The sequence below is a fragment of the Anser cygnoides genome, chromosome 2 (genome assembly GCF_040182565.1).
Source record: "Anser cygnoides isolate HZ-2024a breed goose chromosome 2, Taihu_goose_T2T_genome, whole genome shotgun sequence".
Classification (NCBI taxonomy): Eukaryota; Metazoa; Chordata; class Aves; order Anseriformes; family Anatidae; genus Anser; species Anser cygnoides.
The window spans coordinates 127,755,487-127,774,777 of NC_089874.1; the positions used below are offsets into that span (position 1 = coordinate 127,755,487).

The following is a 19,291-nucleotide window of genomic DNA, read 5'->3' on the forward strand; positions in this document are numbered from 1 at the left end:
ATGAAGATGCTTTAATTGTATATTTACTTAATAAGATGTGGAGCCTGTTCATGCGCATATATATTTATAGACAATCACACTGAAGTCTAAGTGACTGCACATGTGAGAACAGTGTTTTGTCTCCTTTGCAAGTGAGACACCAGCTGATTCAAAGGTACACACTTGCCAAATCTGTGAGCAAATCTGGGGGCTGTGAGCGAGTCTTGTTTGAGTGACTGCCCCCTTACTGCATGGTGCAGCAGGACTTGCCCAGGCATTCCTTCACAGAGGTGCTGTGGACCCCACATCTCATGCAGAACCATGGATTGCAGTGATCACCTGACTGGATAAATAAAGAATGTGGATCACAGAAATACAGCTTGAGTATGCCACGTAGCTGGGGCTTTCCGGGCCATTCGTACTGGTAGATTTGGAGATTCAAAGTACTTAGGGAAGCTCAATCTATGCCGTTATTTGGAGTCCATAAAGCAGAAGCTGAACAGAAGGGAGAGGATGCCCCAGGTGAAATACTTTAACAGAAATTTCAGTGGTTATTGAATTAATAACTAGGACCACTTTATAGATTTTATTTCCTTGCTAAGAGAAATCGAGCCAAATTGGAAACTTTTTGCTAGGAAGTATTTCTTTCAGTTTAGGGGCTTTCATGTAACCATCTGAGGCATTCAGAAGGTTAGAAATTTATTTAACTGGTGAAAATTTTCAAGGCTGATGGTGCTGTGATGCTGCTGCTGATTCAAACAGTCAGTACAAATAAAAACATCAATGTCCTATAAGCTCCGAAAGAAGTATACTGGCTAGATTTTCTTTTCCTGAGAATAAGTCAGGTTTTATGTTTGTGTGGCATTACCACTAACTAGTTCATGGGTAATGAGAGACACTTCTGTATCTGTGACCAATACCTTTGTTATCTTTTTCTTATGCCGTGTTACATTTTTTTCTGGCTATTTTTTTCAGAACTATAGAAGTGACAGACTACTACTCATATTGATTATGTACAGTTAAAATTTTAGAAATGTGCAAATCTAGAGAGAGAAGCTGACAACATGTATATAAGACATTCCTGAAATGTGTGGTTTTATCCTGAATTAAGATGGTTTATAGAGAAAATACATGGGTTATGAAGGTCTGTGGTATTCCCTGGGAGAACAAGCTTCTGTGAGTGGCCAGTATGATACATAATTCAACAAAAACTGGTTTTGATCATCTGTTATTCAGAAAATGTAATGATTTTCTTGAGAAGGGAAACAGGAAAAAATAAGAAATGTTGAACTAACCCCCTCAATAGCTTTTGGTTGTTGAGAAAGTTCCAAAACAAATAAAAATCAAGTTGTGCATGGGATTTTGTGGAAAAGGCCTAAATTAATCGTCTATGAAACTAACAAGTATATAACACATAATTAGTTACAGTAAATTGAAAAACTGAAAAATGTTTGTGAAAAACATTTTTATGATCAGATGATAAGAGTGAAAATATGGACCTTTTCTTTTAAATTTGTGAAGACAAGACTCCTCCTTTCTGAATGTTCATATACTGAAGTCATTGAAAATCACGGCATTAGTATTTATTACTGCAATATCAATGGTGATGTTGGTACAGGTGTACATTTTCAGTAACAATTTGACTTCACTGTGAGGAATTTATAGATATCGTTTGATTATGCTTTATGAAGGTTCATAAATGATGTTCATTTGTTGATGTTCATATATGTTGTATGATGTTCATAAATGGATCTTGATTCTGAGCAAAATAATGGAAAAACCTCCTTTTTCTTTTTTGTATGTAGAATATTAGTATTTCTTGTCCATTTTGTTGAAGACTTTGAAATATAATGACAATATCACTTCATAAAATTTTATTGTATTTTTGACAGGTTTAAAATTGGGCATGGAACAAGACACTTGGATGATGATCTCTGAGCAAGGAGAAAGACTATACAAAATGATGTGCAAACAAGGGAATCTCATCAAAGACAGGAAGAGGAAATTAACCACTTTTCCCAAGTGCTTTCTTGGAAGGTATTACATGCATTTTATAGCATGATTTTTAAGCAGCTAAAACACATTTTATATCTTCTTTGGGATTTTATGAAAACCACACTTTATTTGTAATGTCTGTTAGGACTATTTGCCTCCCAGAATTTAGCCAAAATGTAAATTGGTCTGCGTGAAATTTATGGATATGTACTCAAATCCCAAAGTAGCTTTTTAAAGGTCCAAGGCTGCAAAGGCATGTTGAACATAGAAAATGCATAAAATAAAATAGTTCCTTTAAATAAATAATTCCCAACTGTTTTGATGCATTTTTTATTGATGCCAAATTTGCTTTAATCCACTTCAAAAATCTGTCTCTAAAACTGTTTCCTTTCTCCTCTTGTCTGAATATCAGTTATGGAGTTACTAAAGGTAACTTACATGTTTAAAAATTAAACCCTGTTAAGAGGAGGATCTTCAGAATGTCATAACGTACCTATGGCTTAAGGAGACTGAATCCATGAGGAGGAGAAAGCAATAGGTACCATGATATTACATATGTTACAGAAAAACAGTTTTGGGGGCAGAAAGTTTATCCCTTATTTCATCTGACTGTAAGGCAGATTAGCATGGAGTATTTTTCTATAGTACAGTGATTGTTTTACACAAGCACATTGTGATGAAGATCCTCACTGATGTGTTCAAAAGAGGAAATGAAATAAGAGATTTTCATGTACTGTCCAAAGTCATGTAGCTGGTGAGAGTTGAAATGAGGATTAAGATTAATTATTGAGTTGTGATTGAGTCATCTCTTCAGAGGGGCTGTTGGAAGGAGGTAAAGAATAGACTCATGGTATGGAGTCGTGTAAAACATTTAAACCAACTGTCAAAAGTTTGCTTTTCTGTTCTGTCTTTGAAGTGGATCCTTCCAAAGTATGCTTTTGCTTGTCTCTGGTTCAACAGTTAAAACCCATTAATGTGGATGTTGCACTGCCTCACTACACTGCTACTTTGATTTGTAACAGACATGCAAATATTTTATGTACCATAACATTGATGTCTCTGAACTGCGTCAGATTTACTGTGAAATAAACTTGGTGTTTCTTGGATGTGCACTATATGCTTTGTTTATCTGCTCAGGATGTCTCAGAAATAACAGGCCTACTGTTCTATCATGCTGCAGTTATGGTCTGCCTTCAGAGCATATCTGTCCTGTGTAGGTGCAGTAGGTGTGCCTGGGATTTTCTTATATTTGACAGTCTGGTCAAATTTGTCTATTCTACTTTAGAAGATCATGGAAAACAAAGGAATATTCATGTGCCGAGATAAAAGAAAAGAAAAGACATGTCAAGGGAAACCTTTATGTATTATATCTAAATAATAAAAAGTGGAAATTATTTTTTTTTTTAAAGATGATACGACATTCTAAAGGTCATTTGGCTTAAGAAGCACTTAACTAAGTAAGGAACCCTGCTAGGCTTGCAACTAAGAAGAAAATGTAGTAGATGTAGTGGCATGACATTTCAATTTTTCTTCTTTTGTATCTGCTTTAATTCAGTGAATTTGTGTCCTGGTTATTGGAAATTGGAGAGATACACAAATCCGAAGAAGGCGTTCATCTTGGCCAAGCTTTATTAGAGAATGGCATTATCCATCATGGTAAATATAATTAGTTTTAACTTACTTGTTTTCAAGGTAATTGTTGTAATTAGAGTGGACTTAATTTTGTTTGATAAAATGATGGTCTCATTAATGCAAGGCAGCTTGTTGAATCTGCATTATATCCTTACAGGGACCTCATGGGGCCCTTGCCCATGCCTAGAAGATTTACTGGATAACCTCCATTGATATAACTAGATTAGATCTGTGCTGTTGGGATCACAACATTGCTAACAGGGACCTACAGAAACATTGCTATTCTGTTGTAACCAAAAATAAATTTGAGGGGAAGAAAGGAGGGCAGATGTTTTTAAAGGATTTAAGCCTTTTATTTAGGCTAGGCCTTTTAGGGACACATGTTTCAATAAGAGTTGTAGATAGGAGAGAGCAAAAAACTTTACAGCTGGCTGCAGATAAATGTGCCTGATCCTTTGTTAGGAATTACAAGTTTAGCAGGTAAAACCAACCTAGAACTCCTAAACTGAAACATTTGAATATTCAGGCCCCATTCGTCACTGCTTTGTAGAGTTGCTAAAATTCAAATTTTTATGCTTAAATTTTCAGTAAACTGTCTTTGCTAACCTCATTCTGGAGAGAAGCATCATTGAAATGGTTTAGTTTTTGAGCCAAAAAGGTTTGATTTCTTGAGGTAATTTGCATTGGCAGCATTTTTCATATCAAACCTTCTTACCACAGCAGGTCCTTGTCTCTATTCCTTTTAGAAGTTGTAGTCTAGCAGGACCATATAAGTGAAATGAAGAAGCTTCCACTTGTGAAGATGTTTTGACTTATAATAGGTTCAGTAACTTTAAAAATCAGTTAGTGAAAGAGTTGCGAAGTTAGGTGCTGTTCTGGCATAGATCCAGGGTGTAAATTTAGATGGAATAATTGATAATTTACATTTTGATACATAAATACTTCAACCAGTAGTTAATTCAATACTTACTTTGTAAGTTCTTTGCCACCGTGTTTTCAGTGTCCTTGGCTGGAAGGAAAGCAGGAGTAACTGAGTGCCACTTGGCTGTGTGCATTTTGAACATACACAGAGTAGGAGGAAAATCATTAAAGTTATTCATCAGTAGTCATGTAGTCTTTAATGCTTTAATGTCAGTCTACATGATTTTCTTCAACCATCATTCAAATGTCAGATGCTATTATGTTTACTACACACACAGAATTGTTTTCAATGGAATGATTCTGTTGCCAAAGATTCTTCTCCTGATCTTGTAATTTACATCCCAAATACACTGATAGACTTTCTCAATACAGAGTTAAATGAATATTGTGTAATTTCATGAGATAAAAGGGTAATTATGTTAGAGCATAGAAATTTGAGCCAGACATGCTACTTTGAATAGTGGATCCAGCTGTGGTTCAGTGAAAATAGAACTCTTAAAATAAAGTTGAATGAACCATCTGTTTTCATAGAGGGAGCAAGGGAGAAAGAAAGTTTGGCTGTTACTCACATTGCAAATGCTGTAGGGGGCTTTGTTAGGTTTAGCATATTCTAGCATATGCTTCATTCTAGCCATGCCAGACCCACACTGTGATGGACATTGTTTTACTTCCTGGTGTGTGAACTCTTGCAAGCTATGGCTTTTCCTTGTTTTTTTTTATTTTTCCAGTTTTGCAAAGGGAAAAAACAGTTTATATGTTGCTATCCTAAATCCACCTGGTGGCATTCTCTTATATCTGAAACAACTTACAATTGATCAGCCAATGTACTGAGGTACTTTGTCTGGTCACTTGCTGATGATGGTTAGAGGTGGAAGCTTCCTCTCAAGGCAATAAGGAACTTTGTAGTTACAAAAATCATCTGAATATCAGCTTATTTTTAATATCAGATGATTTTAAATAAATAGGTATTTATATGGTTGTGCAGTTTCCTGGATTGGTGTACTGATCTGAGTAAAAATTACCGTGGCAGAAAAGTAAAAGTAAAGACCAGTTTAAACCTGATCAGTTCCCTTTTCTTGGCATATGCCATATAAAATATTTATCTCCAAGCAAAGTACAGGTAGATGGTTGGTAGTGACACACAAAACAACTTGGTGTTCCTTATTTTAGTACTAATGAGCATTTTATCATGTTTAACTGTTTGAAACTATGGACTCCCAAATGTACAGCTCATACTAGTTGATACTAGTAGCTGATAGATGATCTATCCTTCCTCTTGAGCCAAATCACATCTGTATCTAGAACAACCTGCCCCGCCTTGCACCCAGCGAATAGTGATTTACAGCTTCCCTCACAGCTTCCCTCGATATATTTAGTAGGTAACACAATGCAGCTGAGTCAGGAGCATCCTTGTTTGGTTTCCTTGCTTTCCAGAGTGCAGGATGTGCCAAGTCTGTGGGCCTGCTCCAATAGTTCTTGGTGTGCTGTGTGTAAATAGGGGCTGCAAAGAACACTACAAATGACCACAGACACTACAAAGCAATGTTCTTCAGAGTGCAGAGCCTGTTCTGTTCTTCATGGACATGCAAGAATGGAAAGGTGCTTTGCAGTCATGGTTCCTTCCCTGTGCATCTCTGTAACAGTAAGGAACAGTTTGACCTTAAGCAATATGATCCTGGCAATGTTTTTTTTTTTTTTTTTTTTTTTTCCCGTCTTCTGTAGTTGCTGGTTTTAAAAACTCTTAATGTACTTAATGTACATTGATCTACTGGAATATATCTTTTCTCCAACAGTAACACATTATATTTAATTACAGAACTAGAAGGTATCTTTTATTCCTGAGTTAAATGGTCGCAGTCCAGTAAAATCAATTTCAATATTTATGCTAGGCATTATATATGAGAATTTTGTAGTGTGTATCTGATGTATTGGGAGCTAATGATATGTAAAAGAGCTAAGGGGTCATTGTGGATAATGGCCTCAGCAGAAAACCATGACTTCAAGGCAATCAGAGTAATGTCCTGGGCTTTACTATCAGTAGATATATCAAATGCAGGTAGAGAAGTTATTTTCTTCTGCACATGACACTGGTGAAAACACTGTATATATAACGTCCAGATTTTATGTCCATGTGTCAGATGATTGGTGGATATACTGAAGAGCTTGATAGTGTGTGAAAAATGATGCAGTGGTTAGAGAAGACACCTTACTATGCAAAGTTTGTGGTGCTCAGCTACATTTTTGAAGAGGATAATGGATTAATATTATAGGTATAGGAATAGATATATTCCTTCCTTGGTATAGGAAGGGATGAAGAATTACCTAACACTATCAGGTTTGTTACTCTGATAAACAAAGATATTAAAGAATCATAGAATCATTAGGGTTGGAAAAGATCTCTAAGATCATCTAGTCCAACTGTCCACCTACCACCAATATTACCCACTAAACCATGTCCCTGAGTACCACATCTACCCTTTCCTTAAACACCTCCAGGGATGGTGACTTCCCTGGGCAACCTGTTCCAATGCCTAACCACTCTTTCTGAGAAGGGATTTTTTCCTAATATCCAACCTGAACCTCCCCTGGCACAACTTGAGGCCATTCCCTTTTGTCCTATCACTAGTTATATGTGAGAAGAGGTCAACCCCCATCTCCCCACACCTTCCTTTCAGGTAGTTGTAGAGAGCAATAAGGTCTCCCCTGAGCCTCCTCTTCTCCAGACTAAACAACCCCAGTTCCCTCAGCCACTCCTCATAAGACTTGACTTATGATAGCCTCCTTTAATAATAGGTGCCATGCAAATTTCCTTTCAAATTAAAGCTTACATTTTCAAGCAAACCAATAATTACACCATCCCAGGATGGTGCCAGTGCTTCCTGTTGTCCTCAGCTATCAATTGAATCAGCTGTTTTTCAGAAGGCCTTACTGTAGTCCTGTTAGCAGAAGTTTTGTATCATATGATGTGATTTCAGGTGAAATATTTGAAGTTGTGAGGTCTGTTGTTGAAATCTTGTGAAACTGCTGAATAGAAATCCACCTGCTAAGATCCTTTTCCATGGGTCTTAGGCGACGTGGATCATGTATGTTGACTTAACAGCCTCATGATGATTGCAAGTCTCTTGCACTGAAGACCTTCAGCTGGCTGTATATATCGGAAGACAGGCCTTCTTCGCTCTCAAGTGCAGGACTGGTCAGATGTGTTATGGAGGGTCCTTTATTGACTCATTGGCCTTGGCAAGAATTTGGACAGGGAATAATGTGGAACAATACACTGATAATTGCAAAAGAAGCTGTCTTTTTGGCTATTTGATTGATAAACTTGCAAGTGCACTGAAGACTAAAACATGCTTGAATCCCTGATTTTCTAGGCTGTTCCAGGCTGTTTGTCATTCTTATTCTTTGCCCCATTACTTAAATTTGTTGGTTTCCTGTGGGCTACTTATATGCTGTGAGAAATATCATCAGCAGTGACATAAAGGAACTTAGGGAAAATGATTTAATCATGCTTCCTACCCTCCCTGTCTGAAATCTGTCTATAATGTAATGGACTGTTATTTGAAGGAATGACTTTGCCCTTCTTTTTTGTCTATTTCTGTGGAAAGTGACCTGGCTATACACCTGTTTTCTTTTTCTTTTTTTTTTTTTTTTTTTTAATTTAGTTACAGATAAGCACCAATTCAAACCTGAACACATGCTGTACAGATTCCGATACGATGATGGAACATACTATCCAAGAAACGAGATGCAGGAAGTGATTTCTAAGGTACATAATGGAGCAGTTGCTATTATTAGGAAGAATGCGCCAGAAATGGAGATTCTGCTTGAGAAATAAAGTAAAATGTTATGCTAGAATACATAACATCCTTTCACACTTGCCTGCCTCTGTACTTATTTGAATCAAATTTAATTTTCCAGTTCTAAGGGAAGATCTTGGCTTGTTGTTACATATTTTACATATGAAATTTAAAAATGTATTTTAATTACTTAATGATTTTATATGTGGGATGCATTGCCTGTGTTTCTGGGTAATTCTGAAGCTGTCATTTCAGTCCATTGCAATTTTCAATCAATTTTAATAGATTTGAACTTATATATAGGTTTTTTTAAAATCTATTAAATCTGAGTGTCTTGTATTAATGACTTAATAAGGCAGTAAATCAAGAGTCACACAGATGTTTAAACATAGGTAGTAGTATCCATCTACACTACTAGGTGTAACACTTCTATTGAACAAAGTTGCCTTTAAACTCATCTCATGATTTTGATATAGTGGAAAACTGCAGTATCTTGGATATTGCATTACAATGTCACTCACTTTTCTGCTGGCATTGTTAATGTATGTCTAGAAGAATCTTCAATACCGAATTCTAGCAGGCACAACAATGTAGAATGGAACCTGTTTTCATGCAATTTTTTATTGTTATACATGTTTCGTCTTGTATGTTATAAGCGTAATTGTTTTTTTGATAGTCTGCTATGGAATGCTTACGTGATTTCTTAATGCTATTTTCTGATGGTAGTATCTTAAATTCCTTCAAGCATTCTATGTTTTGTTTTCAATTGAAAACGTATTACATCTTTTCACATCTTTGAATCTTTTTTATTTTTAAGTTTACTGTTTAGTTATAATTTCACTTTTTTAAAAAAAGGTACTTATGTGTGTAACTTTTAATTTTATTATTTTTTTACTTTAGTTGCTTGCTTTATATGTAGAGTACCAATCAGTGATTCAGAAAACCTTAATTCATAGAAACGTTACTTTATCTTTCAAGTTTTGTGTACTTTTTTTTTCAAAATACTGTACTTTTTTTTTAATGCTATCTTAAAGCTGATCGTTTTTGCATGTGTATCAGTTAAGCTTGGTTAGAAATGGTTTATGTCTCGTTTTTTTTTTTGTCAATATTGTTATCTGGAAATAGTAAGTTTTGGCACATAAAGAAATTTGAATAGTTTTGTTTTACTAGCTAAGTGAAGTGCATTTAAAACATCTAGCTTTTTTACTGTGTCCATTTCTCTCATGTTCTCTGGGGTGTGAATGTGTAACGACATTATAATCCACATAAGTAACCTCATCTTTCTCTTTTACAGGGTGTACGACTGTACTGTCGCCTTCACAGTCTCTTCACCCCAGTAATTAGGTGAGTCTAGTTAGGAAATCCTTAGAGACTCATTCAAGAGAAGTATGTATTCTGAAGATACTGTGTTTGAATGTAGGAACCTAACCCACCTTACTAAGATTGGTCTTTAGGGAGAAATCAAAAAAGATTGAAGGGCTATAAAGACAAAAAGAGTAACTGCATCATAAAATGAGTGCAAACTCAGTCCAAGATTATATTTTTTTCCAGACTTTTAGAGCCTTCTAGGTCCTGATAGATGTGCTTACATGCTTACTGTAGATATTAATATACTCACTTCTTTACTAATATTCCATTACTCATTTGTAGAATCTCAGCTGCAGGGAGGCAACTGTCTTTATGTTGCAGTGGCAAAGTAAGATATGGTCAGCCTTCCCCTTTCTATCTACACTGAAAGGTTTGACTTGCTTTACTCCAGAGGCAACTTCTGAAGCTCTATTTCTGAACCACTGCAAAATGGTCAATTCATGCTTGTACTAACTTGTATAGAAAATAAGTGTTTTTTATTTGTTTGTTTTTAATTTAGGCTCTTTTGACATTTTGCTTAATATATGTACCTACATATGTATTTTTGTTTTGGACAGGGATAAAGATTATCACCTGAGAACCTACAAATCTGTAGTCATGGCTAACAAACTCATAGACTGGTTGATTGCACAGGCAAGTGTATACCTTCGGATTTACGTACTTTTCTAAATATTGCATTTAAATTATGATTTGAAAGGTAGTGATGTATTAGGTGGAATAACATCCACTTTGTGTAAGAACAGTGTGTGTGTGTGTGCGCATGCACTCATGTTTGTGTGTAATCCTCTTAAACCAGTAAAGTAACAGAAATCAGCTGTCAACAGCCATGCTATTCATCCCTTTTGTGCTTATCTTCCTTATTTGCAATTGAACTTTAAATGTTTTAATGAGACTTAGCTTTGTAATTCAGCATGTAATATTGTTTGAGGCTTAAAATGAAATGGATAGCCTCTGAAAACTCTAAATTACTAACTAGAAGTCAGTACCAATTTGCTTTTATAATTCTGTTTTATTTTAAGCACCTCAGGAACAAGAACAGGGTAACCTGTTCATTCAGTCAACATGTACCAGCTTTATAAAATAGAAGTAAAAATTCTCAATACTTCTGTACTTGCCCTGTGAGGTTACACCATTGTGAATAGAATCCATTTTACTTATATATTAAAACATAAAGAAAATATGCTATGGTTTAACAGGGGGATTGCCGGACCAGGGAGGAAGCTATGATCTTTGGCGTAGCTCTTTGTGATAATGGGTTTATGCATCATGGTAAGTAAATACATTCTATGCAAGGTATACATACCTTTTGTTTAATGCCATATCTACATAGTAGGAAGGAAATGCAGACGCTGTTAAAGATATTACAGAAGGTATAGGAAATTGGTTCATTATATCACTGGAGAAACCTATGCTACAATCTTGGAGAAGAAGAAAAATATCTATTGTATACTCTGAAAATTATTTTCAGTCAATTTTAAAGCATATACTGAGGGTTTCATCTTCCGAAGGGTTTAGGGGTAGAATTTTGGTGAGCCACATTGAAAGAAAATTCTTAAGCAGGTAATACATGTTTGTACAGGTGAGACTGAAGATAGACCTTGAGGAAATATGTAGGAAAAAATGGAATCATTTTTGGAGGAATGAATCAAGTGTGGTGGAACATGACTTTAAATATGTGAAGTGGTGACAGCCAGAGAAAGTGGACTGTAGAAAAATGAGAAAATAATAAAGACAGCAGAGAACAAAGAAGAAGGGAGAGGAGAGCAGAGATATGTGGAGTACCAAAAATGAGGAGAACACGGTTGTATTTAATACCATCAGAGGGAAGGTTTCAGTGAAACGATTGAAGCAGTGGGTCATTTACTGAAATAAAGAAGAAGAAGAAATTTTCTCATCAGCTTGGTTCGATAAGGAGGAAGAATTAACTTCCTCTCAGAGCGTGTTCACTTTTGCCTTTGATTTTTGAACATACAAACTGCATCTGTCTGCTGTTCTAGTTGCTTCCACATCCCCAGCAAACCCATTTCTAATACTGAATGTGGCATACTTCATTCATGCACTTGAAGAGTGCCAGAACTTGGTGGTGTGCGTTTCCAGCAGCTGTCCAACAGAACTTTTCAAAATCATATTCTTAAATCAATTTTAGGAAGAAACTTTGTGCTAAAACCTTTTCAGGCTAAGCTAGTCTTCCTAACCTTGGTGAAATCTAAATACTGTAGCTGAAAATAAACTTAGTGATACCTACCTATAATGGATCCAGAAAAAAGAGAGTTGCTAATGCTAAAAATTAAGATTTCCCTAGTTTCACACACAAAGTAGTTTGCTAGCATTTAATTTGTACACGTTCAGTATTTTGTGGTTCATAAAAAACATGATATTCAAGAATTCAAAAGAAGAACAGGATTAATGTTTGTGTTTCTGTGTCATACAGTGTTAGAGAAAAGTGAATTTAAAGATGAACCGCTGTTGTTTCGTTTTTATGCGGATGAAGAAATGGAAGGGTCAAATATGAAGCACAGACTGATGAAACATGATTTGAAAGTAGTGGAAAATGTCATAGCTAAGTCATTATTGGTGAGTTAAACCAAATTATCATATGTTTTGATGAGTAAAAACAAAATTGGTTGTAGTGACAGTAAATTAGCACTTTGTATTGTTTTTTAATGGAGCTATGTTTACTAAATGCCTTTCTGAGCAACCTTTTGAGCAATTTTGAACAATTCTATTTTTCAGATTAAATCTAATGAAGGCACCTATGGTTTTGGTTTAGAAGATAGAAATAAGGTGCCAATTATTAAAGTGGTGGAGAAAGGATCCAATGCTGAGGTATTAAATATTATAAATTATCTTTCTTGTTTTATTGACTTGCTCACAGGTGTATGATTTATATATCAGTTAAGAAAATGTGTGATAGTAGATGATAATACAATAATTAGAGAACTTTTCAAGTTAGCTATGATTATTATACTTTTTTTGTTTTGTTTTGCTTTGTTTGTTTAAAATAGAGCTGTGACCATTAGCAACATTTATTTTATACAGAGGTAATTTGTTATGAGTTTTGAAAAAGTAATGGTTTTATTTTAATGCTTTAAAAAATATTCCAGTGATTACATTACTCATGAACGGAATAAACATCCTTCAGTAGAATATGAAATGAATATAGAACAGTACTCTAGTCTGTAGGTTGCAGTTGATGTATTTCATAATAAAGGATGTATCAAGCAATTCCAGAATTTAAAAATCTGAATAAATAAATCATAGCCTTTCAGTTTGTTAGTATTGCTTTAGTTCTTTGGGTAATTTAATATTGTTCTAGTGAATTGTATGGGGGTCTCTATACGTGTAAATATACAGAAATAATCTCTTCTATGAGAGAAAAAAAAAGACTTGGATTTCAAGCCATTCTATTTCTAAGCCCCACATCTCATTGTGGGATAAAAACTGTGATAAAAATAAATACGACAGAACAATGCAACATACAATACAACCACAGAACTATATCCAGAGATACTTTGCTGTTGGCTTTTCGTAATTCCATATGGTCTTTTTCAGCAGTCAGGTTCTGTCATGATCTCAGGTGGCACTAAGACTTTGCATGTGCCCTGAGCAGTTCTGTGTACTCCAGCCATCCCAGCTGGGAATGGTTTCTTTCTTGTTAGACCATAGTTTAAAGATTGTGTGCAATTTGGTTGCTGTACTGTTGGCTCAAAAGTATGGCCATAAAAATTTCATGGATACCATTCTGTTTTGGAGCTTAATAGGTATTCTCTTACTAAAATACTCATCAGGTCCTTCCTTGTCAAAAGAAGCTTTAGCTCCTTTGGAGAATGACATGTGGGCAAGTGAGGTAACATCAACAATATAATAATAATAATAATAATAGCAATAAAAAGCCAACAACTGGATCAATGAAGGCTATTGGGTTAATTATTACAGGTATTAACTAATATTGTAATACTTCAATAAAATCTTGACTGACACTAGGACTTGTCATTAGGTCTCTTCAGAGGGAGAGTTTACAGGATGCTTAAGGTCACTATAACGCATTCCAGAACCAATTTTTTTGTGTGTCTTTTGAGTGTAGTTTGTGAAGGAGGCATAAAGAATTTTCTGTAAGTGTGTGTGTCATTATTCCTATTGGGGTTGCATGCAAGCAGAAGAAAACATAATGTTGGTGGTTATAAAAGGCAAACATCTACACAACTGTTATTGTTTTCTAGATGGCAGGCTTGGAGGTTGGAAAAAAAATCTTCGCCATTAACGGTGACCTGGTTTTTCTGCGACCCTTTAGTGAAGTGGATTGCTTCCTGAAAACATGTTTAAACAGCAGAAAGCCCCTGCGGGTTCTTGTGAGCACTAAACCACGGGAGTAAGTTGTCATTCCTTTGGGGGAATTTTGAGAAACTACAATTGAGGCAAATTTAAAAAGATAAGTGGAACTTCAAACAGTGCTACTGTAAAGTTATTTTAAATGCTTTGCTGAATCTCACTTTGTAAAGTCAAGCAATTTGATCTGCTTTGATTTTGTTTTACTAAATTTGTCAGTCAGCAAAAACAAAACACAAGTGCTTTGGATCATCAGGTCTGCCACGTTAAGTACATGAAGAAACCACAAGTGTAAATGAGGTTTCTTTGAATACATGGACAGTTTTGATCACTTATCTCTTACTTATGTTTATTAAACAAGTTCCTCTGTCTGGGGATTAGTTCCTGGTTTGGCAGAAGTTGGGCTTTGTGATCTAATGGGCCTCTTTGGTATGTGTGCTGGTTGTGTAAACAACAGTAGCAAGTAAACAACTCCAGATCTTTGTGTAACAGCTGTATTTCTACACAAAGTTTTGACCCCTGCAATCTGAGTAGAATTTTTGTTACGTAAAAGAAATACAAAGTAAGGCCTAATGCCTGGGTTCAGTAGATATGTTAACAAACATAGGTCTATCAGTAAAGTTGTTAATAGTTTCTGTGTAACGAAGGAAGATGAGAATAAGAAACAGCAGTCGGGAGAAATTCTGATCAAATTTTGCAGAGAAAGGAGGAACCCATCCTGTTGCCCGATAACACAAAGAGTGAGCCTTGGAAATGGCTCCACTTAAGCAGCAGAACAGAGATGTATTTCTCCTGTTAATAAGTGAAGATGGCTTGAGAAATACAGGGGCAACCAGAACAGGAAAAAGAGCAAAGAAAGAAATACGGCATAAAGTTGATCAACTGGACTGGTAATACAAAAAAGAACAGCAACCAAATCAAAGAGCAGCAAGAAGACAATAGGTGATAGTATTGTAGCAAACATAAAAAGCATATCCTAGCATTTCTTTAATGCAGATCTTGGATCAATTTCTGATCATGTTTTCTTCACAACTCACCAGTGAAGACATAGGTGAATTTCAAGGATGACACAGATTATGTAGTGAATGAGGAGTTCAGAGGAGTTTAAGAACTTGTTTCCTGTACTGCCTGCATTTTGTCAGAAGCTGCTACTAGCACAACCGTGTTGGCTGAAGAGACAACTATTCTCTCATAAATTCTTAGCTGAAACTGCCAGTGATGTTCTGTTATAGTTTATTCATTAACATGTTCACAATGCATTTTTGTACAAATCTCTACAAATTTATAGGCCCCAATGGGATTTGGATCTCATGTGTGCTTCTAATTGTCTCCAAATGCTAAACATTCTGTATACCAGAAAAAAGTGAAAGTACAAGAAATGAAGCAATGATACTGTTCAAATCTATCTGTAAATCAAACTTAATACAGTTCAAATGTATTTTAAATTCACTTTTCACCATCAATTTGGATTTGTCTGCTTTTGCACTAGCACGTGAAGTCCAGTGCAAAGATCCCTTAAATAATAACGGAACTGGCTCTGGAAGTGAAGACTGCAAAGTTAGATCAGTGCAGTGTTATGCATGACCTAACCAGTTTTGATAAGGGCTAATGCAGCTGTGTTGCTTTTTCTGGAACCTGAGCTGACATCATGTTAGCTTACTTTGGGCAAGATCGGGGCTTAATTTTAAGGAGTAGATGTGAATTTTGATACCCAGAACAGTGTTTTTGTTGGTCATGGTTGTCAATATTTCATATTACTGTTGCACTTAGACCAAGCAAGTGTGTAACACAATGTGCTTATAAGTTACATAAACAGTACTATGCAATTCTTTACAAAACACATTGCTTTGCATAGCTGCTCAGAAAAGCCGTAGCCAAATATATAGCCAAATAAATTTTTTTCAGCAAAACTTAGCAAATTCAAACACAGATCTAGTCACCATGGTGTTTTGCAGCTCTTGTGACAAGGCCTGCCATGATCTGTGATCCCCAGACTCTGTGCTCTTGCCAGATAGACTGCCTGCCTTCCCAGGGCTTTCAGCATTGCTGTTTTGTGACAACTTATCCGAATTGCAGTCCCTTTGGGAGGAATTTGAAAACTGCAGTGCTGCTTTGGTCTTAATTGGCATACTGAAATTCCATGTGAAATAGTATTGCCTTCTTCTGGTTAGTTTTAGTATCTCCACTTGCTCTTAATTCTGATGTAAGCTGTTCAAAGGATTGGGAATATGATGCTGAATCTGAAACTGTGAATTGACTGACAGTGTGAAGTTTTACACCCTGGCGTAAAGAACACACTACTTATTGCTGTCCACTTTTATTCTAAATAACAATATTCTACCTTTTGTTATGTTCATGCTGAATTTTTGCTTGTATCAGGACAGTGAAGATTCCTGACTCTGCAGATGGACTTGGATTCCAAATCCGGGGCTTTGGCCCATCAGTCGTCCATGCTGTTGGGAGAGGTAAGTCAACACTAGTGGTCATTATACATTTCATATCTAGATGGCCTGGCTGAGATAAATCAAAATGAGCTCCAGTGAGTAGGTAAGGTGAGTTAAAGGTGTGACTTCACAGACTGAGGAATAGTTGACAGATGCAAAATTCCTTTCTCCAGTGAATGGGTGCTGGGAATTTTTTCCTGAAAGTTAATTTGTTAGGTCACCGTGTAGTTCTGCAATGATCTGAAAAAGTTCTCCAGAAAGTCCAGTTTTCACAAACCTTTTCACAAACCTTTTCAGTGGTGCTGGTGACCTGCTTTGTCACAGTAATTGCAGATCTCTCCTCTAAATGCAGTTTTGTTTATTTTGTTTTTTTTTTTTTTCTATTTTGTGATGTATTATTCGAATGCTTGCCATTCCTAACTTGATAAATTCTGGGTTGCTGCATTGGCAACAAAAGTAGTTCAAACATTTTTTGTTGCTGTTGCATGCTGTTAATGGTAAAGCCAGATACCACTGTATTTTCAGCTATTGTGGGGCAGTTGCGTCCTTTCTCCTCCTCCTACCTTTGTAACTGAGGAATTTAAAATGAACTGATCTGCAAAGCAGACAGATTTGTACAGAGCTTGATAACTTTTTTTTTCTTGGCTGTGGTGCCAGAAATTAGATTTTCGAGAGAAAGTCTAATAAACTAGACTCTTGAGCTGATGTGATAATTATTTCTGCACCTGGATCTCAATTCAACTGCCTATCCTTATTCATTAAGCCCATACTTTATTCCAATTAGCCTCAATAGTACGTAAATCTTGCTTGTGTGGTTTGCTAAACCTGAAAGATTGTAGGCATATGCTTAAATACTCTGCCAAATTGGATTTTTTTTTTTAATGAAGTAAAAAAATTTCTGCTTTTCTTTTTTTTTTTTTTTTTTGAGAGAGATATTTAATAAGGCTTATTTTTGTTTTCAAATCCACACTTACGTGGATTGCAATAGCTGGCAATGGTATCATTTCCAAAGACTTCCTTTGGTTTTAGATTTAAAACTATCATCTATTGTTGCAGTTTTTATATTTTTTAAGCAACACCAAAACCTGATAGTGCCTAAAATAAGGGAAATCCTTACTTTATATTGTTTAATACTGAAACAATATATTGTTTGTTATTTCCTTGTCAAATATGCTCAGCTGGCAAGTCATAACATGGTTTTCTTTTTGTCAGCCCTACAAATTCAGTTTAGACTTTTCTAACAGTTGGCTTCTTCACCTCAGTGTAGCATTCTCTAAGCAATAGATTTTGACTTCACCAGCACCTCTGTAGCAATAGCAAGAGAGACATAAGGAGGTGAGTGTTCAGGTAGATGGTTATAGTCCAGCAGGCTGTCTTTCAGGAGTAGGCTTGAATCATACTGAAAAGACCTGGAGACAGCTGCTATTTTTATAGTACCTTTTCCGTGGATAGAGGATTTTCCCAAGGTGGTTATTCTATTGTGGAAAGAAATTGCTGAACCATGTGTTTTATGTTGCACATACAATATACATATATATTACTCAAGATTATTGTTGTTATTATTATTGTTCAAGTTGCTTAGATGTTCTACTCTGTTATCTTTGGATATTTGAATTAAAACTGTAAGGCACTCTGTTATAAATGAATTGGAAAAAAGATGAAAACATGGATAGGATCCTTAGAAATGTATTTGGAACTCTATTTTCTTGGAGTCCAGCTGACTTCAGAAGCACTCTGTGGTCAGAGGCTTTTGGGTTTTTGGACTAAGCTTTAAAGGAAATGGTTAGGAAAGGAAGTCTGTCAACTGTGTGATTTTTTTATTGTTATTTTTTTAATAGGAACAGTGGCAGCTGCAGCAGGTCTTCACCCTGGCCAATGCATAATCAAAGTGAATGGAATTAATGTCAGCAAAGAGACTCATGCAAGTGTTATTGCTCATGTCACGGCATGCAGGAAGTATAGGCGTCCAATGCAGGTACATTTAACTTGTTACTCTTGCAGATTTTCTGACTAAATATTTTTTTTGGTAAAATGTTCTCTGCAACCAAAGTAAACAGTGTGGTGTGTATCTCTGTCCATGCACCTGTTGAGATTGAGAGTGATGAAGGGATAGGAGTGGTGAATAAAAGTGGAAGGAAGCCAGTTGAATTATAAAAGCTGAACATTCCTCAATATATTGCTGATGCTCAAGGTCTCTTTAATTTCTGCATTAAAAAAAATCTAAGCTTACGGCTAAGTTCTTTATATGGTATTTTTACAGTCTTATTTCAAGTTTTTCTGCAGTTCTATGCAGAAAGCATGACGAGCTATATTCTCATCATGATGGAGAGGGATTTACACAGTTCACTGCCTGCTCATCAGCATGAGAATGTAATGCAAAAAGCTGATCCTCTTCCAGAATTTTGTAACACTTCAGCACATAGAGAGCAGAGTGCACATATTTTGCCTATAAAAGTCTCTTTGTGTTCCCATTGCATTCCAATCTTGGAAATCAACATAAATTTAAGGGCTCAAAATTTCCCTTTTTTTAATATAAGCATCCAAGTTTTGTTATCTTTCTCACGTTAGTTTAGGAGAAAATCTAATGCCTTGCAAGATATAAATTGTAGGGAAGAAAACCAAAACCAGCTGGATTGTACAATGTAATCTTTCCAAGTTCCTGCAAATTTTTCAGAAACTGTGAACTGGTATCATTAATTAACTTCAGACTCTTCCAGTGCATGTTAATTGAGAAGAAAAATCCAATTAAAATCAGGAGTGAAATCCTTCTCTCATACCTACTGCATAGATACAAGAATTATAAGTAAGAATTAAAACTGTTACGCAAAT

General features: G+C 35.7%; 1 protein-coding gene across 3 annotated transcripts in view; it reads left to right on the forward strand.

The window, feature by feature from the left end:
- PREX2 (phosphatidylinositol-3,4,5-trisphosphate dependent Rac exchange factor 2) overlaps positions 1-19,291 on the forward strand; it is a 176,295-nt gene that overhangs the window by 71,982 nt on the left and 85,022 nt on the right. For all 3 annotated transcript variants that reach the window (XR_007168405.2, XM_048077004.2, XM_048077003.2), the window contains 11 exons: positions 1,872-2,016; positions 3,530-3,630; positions 8,190-8,293; positions 9,619-9,668; positions 10,250-10,325; positions 10,889-10,961; positions 12,124-12,266; positions 12,426-12,518; positions 13,913-14,061; positions 16,398-16,483; positions 18,301-18,437. Coding sequence is in view for 2 of the 3 variants with exons in the window: in XM_048077004.2 (XP_047932961.1) it covers positions 1,872-2,016; positions 3,530-3,630; positions 8,190-8,293; positions 9,619-9,668; positions 10,250-10,325; positions 10,889-10,961; positions 12,124-12,266; positions 12,426-12,518; positions 13,913-14,061; positions 16,398-16,483; positions 18,301-18,437 (1,157 nt within the window). In the remaining variant the exon portion in view is untranslated. The remainder of the gene's footprint in view (positions 1-1,871; positions 2,017-3,529; positions 3,631-8,189; positions 8,294-9,618; positions 9,669-10,249; positions 10,326-10,888; positions 10,962-12,123; positions 12,267-12,425; positions 12,519-13,912; positions 14,062-16,397; positions 16,484-18,300; positions 18,438-19,291) is intronic.